This window comes from Arachis hypogaea, chromosome 2 (assembly GCF_003086295.3).
Source record: "Arachis hypogaea cultivar Tifrunner chromosome 2, arahy.Tifrunner.gnm2.J5K5, whole genome shotgun sequence".
Taxonomy (NCBI): Eukaryota; Viridiplantae; Streptophyta; class Magnoliopsida; order Fabales; family Fabaceae; genus Arachis; species Arachis hypogaea.
This window is the reverse complement of record NC_092037.1, coordinates 22,528,040-22,535,930: the sequence shown is the minus strand read 5'-3', so window position 1 is coordinate 22,535,930 and position 7,891 is coordinate 22,528,040. Positions and strand designations below refer to the sequence as shown.

The following is a 7,891-nucleotide window of genomic DNA, read 5'->3' as shown; positions in this document are numbered from 1 at the left end:
GGCGAGATATAAACACACGTGTATAAAGCGACGTCGTATAACTAGATCCACCATTGCTCCTCTCTCTGTTCTCGAGTTCTCGTTTGAATCATTTCATTCCTCCATGCTTATCCCCTTTCTCTCAGGTCTCCAGACTCCTCCTTCGGAATTACACTCCTGACCTCGCATTTCACCTCATACAGTTAGTTCCCCAAATTCCCCTTCGCTACAATTTAGGGTTTTTCATTTTCTTCTATTATTCTCTTAGTTAGATTCACTGAATCTTGATTACATAGTTTTCCTATGCTTGGAACTTCCGAATCATCATGATTCCCTTTATCACATGCTGTCCCTTTCGCGAATCTTTCGTGTCCAAAATTTAAGGCTTTTTTTTGCTTATTTTGGTTTTTACGGTTTCGAGAAAAAGTGAAGTTCTTTCTGGGCTAGAAAACTAGTGAACTTGTCTTCTTCTGAACGTAAAACTTGTGCCTTGTGATGGAGAATCTCTATGTGAGGTGTTTTTGATAGAAAGGTTGATTTAAGAAGCGTGAATTAGTGGGAATAACATTTCAGTTCTTGCACGAGTTATGTTCTTTCTGGATTAACATGTTTTGCATGAGATAATTTCTTTCTGGGTTAGAACTGAATGAACATGGGCTTCTTATTGAGTGAAAAAACTGTGCCTTGTAGTGGAGATTCCTTGTGAGTTACTTTGGCTCAAAAGGTTGATTAAGGAATTGCATGAATCTGTAAGGATCTTAGGTTGGTGTTTGTAATTGAATTCATTAGTTGTTACGCACTTTGGGGAAAAAAGGGTTGTGTTCTTTCTGGGGTGGAGCTGAATGAACTTGGCTTGTTTGGAGTGTAGAAGTTGTGCGCAATGGAGGATACTTGTGAGGTGCTTGGCTCTGAAGGGTTGATTAAGAAGCACGAGTTTGTGAGGATCATAGTTCAGTGTCTATATTCATTAGGGTATGCTAAGTCTGCATCCTTTCTAGAATTGGAATCCGGTGTTTCCTACAAGTCTGAGGAGTTTCGGTTGCTCGAATCACATGTGATAAATGGGAATTGGGATGGTTGCATTAGCTTTCTTAATTCCTTGAGGGATTTGTTGGGTGAAACTAGAGATTCTGCTGTGTTTCTTGTCCTTAGACAGTGTCTGATGGAATATCTGAAGCATGGTGAGGATAATCTAGCGTTGGATGTGTTGAGGAAACGTGTTTCAGCACTGCATGTGGACAGGTACAAGATTCATGGTTTGGCTAATAGTATGCTTTCCTTGAAGGATGTTGGGGTAGATGGTGATGTAGTTCATGATTCACGGAAGGATTTGTTAAAGGATTTGGAGAAATTGCTTCCTCCACCAATTGCAGTACCTGAAAGGAGGTTGGAGCATTTGGTTGAGACTACTATTACAGCTTGGGTTGATTCATGTTTGTATCACTCTTCATTGGGTCCAGTCTCACTCTATGAGGATCATTGTTGTGGCAGGGATCAAATTCCGACGACAACCACACAGGTGCGTTGGGCTCTGATGAGTGATGACTGTTGGCTACTGCATATAAAATTATGATTCGTGTGGTTATATTTTACCAAACCCAAATTGGAATGAATCTACTGATTGGATCTTTGCATGTTTCAGTTTTAGACTTATCATCATTATGCATCTGTATTTTATGTTATTTATTTATTTTAAGTTTAATTATTCTATTTGTCTCTAGAATTTCATCAAATCTTTAATTAGGTCTTTACAACCTAGAAGTTTGTAATTAGATCCTTATACTAGATAAAAACTTCTACTCAGTCCACTTTAGTTGTTATCTTTTAGGGAAAAACATAATAATCCTAGAGCATTTGTTTCTAAAATATTCTATAATTTATCCCACATCAAACACAAAAATGAATATTCCAAAAATGTTTAGTAATTTTAATAACAAACAATTATCAAGGACCTAATTGAAAAATTTGATCTAATATAGAGACTCAGTTATAAACTTTTACACTTGAGGACCTAATTAAAAATTGATGAAACTATAAAGACCGACAGAGTAATTAAGTCTTTATTTTTGGGTTGATATAAGACTTTAAAGTTATAAAAAAAGTACAAATCATTGCATTTCATGAAAATTTAGAGGGTATCATGTGCTTCTTCAAATACAATTTGAGACATAAGTTTGGATTCTTTTATATCAGTGTTTATTGGAGGGTTTATTGTTTTTCTGTGTCTTTTTTTGGATGAGCCGTGTCTTAGGTAGTTGGGTCAGATTGAGGAGGAAACAATAGTAAATCAGATTGAGCGGCCAATATTTGGAAGTAGAGGAAGATCAAGAATAACTGCAGACAAAACTGTTAGAAGGGATTTATATTTATAATTGGGTTACATTACAGTAGGATGCAATGACTTTGTTTAATCCATATGACTTGCCTTAGTAGGAAAAACTTGATTTTTGGTGTGTGGCGGATGTGGGTTTTAAATAGTCTTTGCCCTTGTTTGCTAAGTTAGATTCTCTTTCTAAGTTTTGTTGTAAAGGGACATTGTTTTTGTATTTTGATAGTGTCTTGCTGTGTATGGAAACATAATAACTGGTAAGTGTAGCTAGTCAAGCAATCTTCTCACTACTTTGCTTACTACAATCCATATGTTTCTGGAATTTAAAAGTTTATTTCTATTTACCTGCATTTATGTCAAGACTCAAGAGACTATTTTCCTGTCAGTTGGATTCCTAATCATAATTTGATTTGATGTAATATATGCCAAGAGACTGATTATGGTATGCTGCTTTAACATGCAAAGGAGGATGTATGGAATATGGAGTCATAGAGGGAAATTTTCAAATTAATCTTCTATGGTCAAATTCAAACATCTGATATTGGATGCGTTTTTTATTGCTTCTTTTGTAACATGTTTTTTTTTATCACTACTTAAATCGTTGTAGAGTCTTTGGCTAAGATTCTTAAACCAGCAGAACTGCAGAAGCTGTGAATAATAAGTTTTCTGCCTGGTTTTAGAAGCAGGTAGGAATTGCTTAAGAAAAATTAATTATATAAAAATAATTTGCACTGTCCTAAAATTACTTTCTTTAAAAGTTTATCCAAACACTCCCATTACATGCCTTATATATTTATTCTTTTTCTTTTGCCATGACTGCAGATATTGACTGGACACCGAAATGAAGTTTGGTTTGTTCAGTTTTCTAATAATGGAGAACATCTAGCCTCTTCATCCAATGATTGTACAGCTATAATATGGAAGGTATTATAATTGGTATTATGATTTTGTATCTGTTTTTGCAGTATTGATTCTTCCAACTTGAATGCCACTCGATGATAAATGCCACTCGTTCATGGTGTTTATAACCAAAAAGGTGGTTGCAAACTGTGAAATTCATACATGCCTATTTTTATATTCATATATTCCGTATAGTATATGGTGCTGACAATTATAATCTATAACATTAGGATTCACATTTTAGAAATTAAAATAGACATACAAATATGCATATATAGGCATGGTATATGAACTCAGGCACAGGTTGCACAGGCTGGATAAAGTTACGGGAATTCATTTTATTTATACTCTCTGTTCGACAGTGTCACTAATTCCTTCATGTTAATTTTTACACAAGTGATGAGGACCTGTTTAAAACATCTATAATCTCAATATTGGAAGAAAATACTGCTGAGCTAATAACTATTCAGGAAAGCTTGAGATTGTTTAAAAAAATTATTCTTTTGATGGTAGGAGCAGGGATGTCTTTTATATTGCTCCCCAAATACTATTTACATTGTCTGATTAAAACTGTAGGTCTTTGAAGACTTGTCAAGAGATGCGAGATGGGTTAGGCAGTAGTGTGTATGGGAAAACAAATGGAGTAATAAGGAAGGGAAAAGTTGTATGCTTCTCAATTTTGTTTTTTGGACAGTTAGGTGTCTCTTAATTGGTAAGATGCTAATATGGAAGAAGACAGTTGTGACAATTGTAATAAGATGCCCACTTATATATTCTTTAGGGTTAGACACCCACTTATATTTATCTTGTTGTTAGATGCCCACTTATATACTCTTTAATCCTAGTTACTGATGTATATTACAGGAGTCATTGTCAACATTCTCATTACAACATAAAAAGTGAATGAATAAATAAGATAGGACAATTCACTCTTGCAAACTACAAGATCAAATAATTGGACTATAGGATGGTAAAATTTTGTTTATTCCAGGATCAGTGGCCAAATCCATTTTTTCTTTTCAGGATAAAAATTACCAAAAGAAAAGGAAAAAAAAAAACCGTTTTTTAAAGGATTGTTTCCCTTGTTTTATTGGTCATGGCTGGTTAGATCAATTTAATTCATAATGCAATAGCTTGTACCAACTTTGTTCCTGGATAAATGGCTTGCGTGAAATGAAGTTAATATAATTTGGGTTTTTCTTGTGAGATTAACTACCTTTGCAAAACTATCTGGTATTTAAGATATTGAACTTCATGGATAATACTTTAACTGTTTTTATTTATTTATTTTTAATTAAAAAGAAACTATTTGGTATTTAAAATTCAAATTCATCGAGTTAAATATAAATCTTGTTTACAAGTCATTTTGATAAGACTCGGCAGATAAGATGGTATAAACTTGTAGTCATGATTTAGTTTTATATCCCGAGTTCGAATGTAGCAAAGGAGTATATTGAAGGGAATTGATTTCTAATATTCTGAAATATTTGGTTCAGGTGCTTGAAGATGGAAAATTGACATTGAAACATACACTTTGCGGTCACCACCATGCTGTGTCTTTTGTGGTGTGGAGTCCTGATGACACCAAATTGCTAACATGTGGGAACACAGAAGTTTTAAAACTGTGGGATGTTGAAACAGGTACATGCATGCAAACATTTGGAAATCAAGGCTTTGTTGTCAGCTCATGTGCCTGGTTTCCCAATTCAAAGCAGCTTGTGTGTGGCAGTTCTGACCCGGAGAAGGGAATCTGCATGTGGGATTGTGAAGGAAACGAGATTAAAGCATGGAGAGGAATGAGGATGCCCAAAGTTGTAGACATTGCTGTTACTCCAGATGGTGAGTATCTCATCAGCATATTCCTGGATAAAGAAATTCGGATTTTGCACCTTGGAACCAATGTGGAACGGGTTATTTCAGAGGAGCACCCCATCACATCCCTATCAGTTTCCAGTGATAGCAAATTCTTCATTGTCAATCTGAACAGCCAGGAGATTCATATGTGGGACGTGGCTGGACAATGGGATAAGCCATTGACGTACACAGGCCACAAGCAACGCAAATATGTGATAAGGTCATGTTTTGGCGGATTGAATGGCAAATTCATTGCCAGTGGAAGTGAGAATTCTCAGGTAGTTCCCCTTCTTATAGTGTACCAATCTGTAGCAGCTAGAGATAGTTATATAATTATCATGATAAGGTATTAATTGAAGTGCTGCGAAATTTATTTCACGCAGGTATACATTTGGAACACACAGAACTCCAAGCCAATCGAGGTTTTATCTGGGCACTCCTTGACAGTGAATTGCGTCAGTTGGAACCCCAAAAGGCCCCAAATGTTGGCGTCTGCTAGTGATGATCATACAGTTCGGATATGGGGACCCCAGCTTATGGGAGAGAAAAAAAGGTGCAACTTGAAATAGATCATTTGAGCTTACATTGAAAATTAAGTGACCAAGCCTAGTGTTGTGTATAAACAGCTCTCAATTCTTTTTTGCCCCAAAATAAGTGGCTCATCATGAGTTTGCAAAGTCCTGATTTTTACCCATGCAGGAATTTGGAATTTTGGTCCCATCTGTATATCCCTTTTCCATCCTTTTTTATAACTGCTAATGGTACTCTCCACTTCAGTTTGTTAGAAACTAGAAACTGGTGGGTTAAGGTTAGGACTTAGGACTTACAGTTTATGATTTTATTTGAATATTGATAATTTAAAAATTGTGGAAGACTTGTTATTTTATTTGATTTTCAAAATTAGTATTCAATATAGACTTAAATGGCACTGTAAGTATTGGGGATATAGTTGTAAATGGCCAACATTGGGATATTATTGCAATTAACAAGATTACATTCTAATATTGCAAAATAAGTTAATGATTCTTTTGCAAAAAAAAAAAGGTTAATTGTGTTGGATAAAAACTAGTTAGGACCACCATTGCCGAAATTGGCCCCAAAAGTGCCTACTAAGTCATATACTCAGTCATATGTGATATGTTTAGTCTCCTCCCTTACACGATGACCCAACAAAGCACAAAAAGCTTATCTTTTTTCTTTTTCTTTGTTTTTTTTTAATTTAATTTTTTCCCTCAACATAATTAAAAATGAGAAGGAAAAGAAGTTTTAACTACTTTATTAGTATCTATAATTTTATCAAACTTTTAGATGATTCATATAACTTAAAAATTTGTAATTAGGATTTTATATTAGATAAAACCTTATAATTAGGTATTTACTAATCATTATTTTTCAGGAAAAAATTGTAATAATCCTAAAATATTTGCTTTTAGAATATTTCATAATTCATCTTACATTAAACACAAAAACAAAGATTCCAAAAGTTTATATTAAAAAAAATAAAAAAGAACTTTTCTAGTATAAAAAATTTAATTACAATTTTTTAAATTATAAGGAACTAATTAAAATTTTTATGAACCTATAAAAACCATCAGAATATCTAAGAAAGAAAAAAAAAAATACCTCTTTTCTTTTCAAACAACATACACAAAATTACATATATCTGAGTGTCATTTATTGTAAACCGTTAATATAATAAACATTTATGCATCTTGGCATCTTTAGTTATTTCGCTTCATAAAACTAAGATCGATGGAAACACATTTCTATAAATTGCAGACTTAATTTGTTATTTTTAAAAGTCGAGATGAAATGAATTCACTCTTTCAATTTGGAATATCAGCATGTATAATCACAGAGTTAATATTAATTTAAAAATAAAGGCTAATTTGGTTTGAGTAGGACATGCATTTGACTGATTGGTTCTTCTTTTGACTAAAACTGCCATTCCTACATCTGATGAATTACCACAAGAGCCAATCAATGTGCATAATAATGATATTCATCCGTTCAATTAATATGTTGGATCAATCAATTAATAAAAAAATAATTATGCTACACAGATAAATCTCATTCAAGTTTAATTAAATTGGTCTAAATTCAACAAAAACCAATTTTAGATTAAAAAGCATGTACCACGCGCCCGTGCAACTTCTCAGTAGCGCGAATGTTAATATGAAAAATGCTTTTTTTTTTCTTGATCAAACTTCAAACGATGCTCAAAATCTTTCAAAAATCTCTCAAAATCTTCGAAAAAATCCAAGAAAATCTCAAAGTTAGGCTCGAAATCTTCACCCAAAAACACAGAAAAAGAACACGAAAGATTAATAAAGGTATTGTTCACTAATCGTCCAGTTTTTTCACTTTTCTCTTTCGCATTTTTGATTGCGAAACACTAGATAATCATATTTCTGATTATTTAGTAGATTCATTTTATATTCTTACGTTAAAGTAGAAACTATTGTTCTCATTACACTGTTCATTTGGTGATAATTGTGTTAGGTTGGTGTAAAAATGTTACATAGTATTTCTCGTATAGTTTAACCTATATTTACATGTGTTTGAGGGATTTTAATGTGTTTTTGTGCATGTTTGAGTGTTTGCATATTTTGAAATTGAGTTTGAGGATTTTCTTCATAAATTTGTTCTAACTATCCCATAGAATATTGTTGTAGTGTTTCTGATGTCATTTTTGTGCATGTTTGATTGATTTGCATGTCTTTTTGAACTGAAGTTGTGTGATATAATCAAGAAATACTTTCGATGCATTTGGTGTGACTTTCGGTGAATTTCATGTGAATTGGGTTGCATTTGGTGTTATTGTTACTT

General features: G+C 33.3%; 1 protein-coding gene across 1 annotated transcript; it reads left to right on the top strand.

Annotated features, from left to right (window-relative positions):
• Positions 1 to 5,948, top strand: LOC112741328 (WD repeat-containing protein WDS homolog). The gene is made up of 4 exons (XM_025790267.3): positions 1 to 1,498; positions 3,131 to 3,232; positions 4,705 to 5,340; positions 5,446 to 5,948. Exons 1-4 carry the CDS (start codon positions 860 to 862, stop codon positions 5,629 to 5,631), a joined length of 1,563 nt encoding a protein of 520 aa, XP_025646052.1. The 5' UTR covers positions 1 to 859; the 3' UTR covers positions 5,632 to 5,948.
• The last annotated feature ends 1,943 nt before the right edge of the window (positions 5,949 to 7,891 follow it).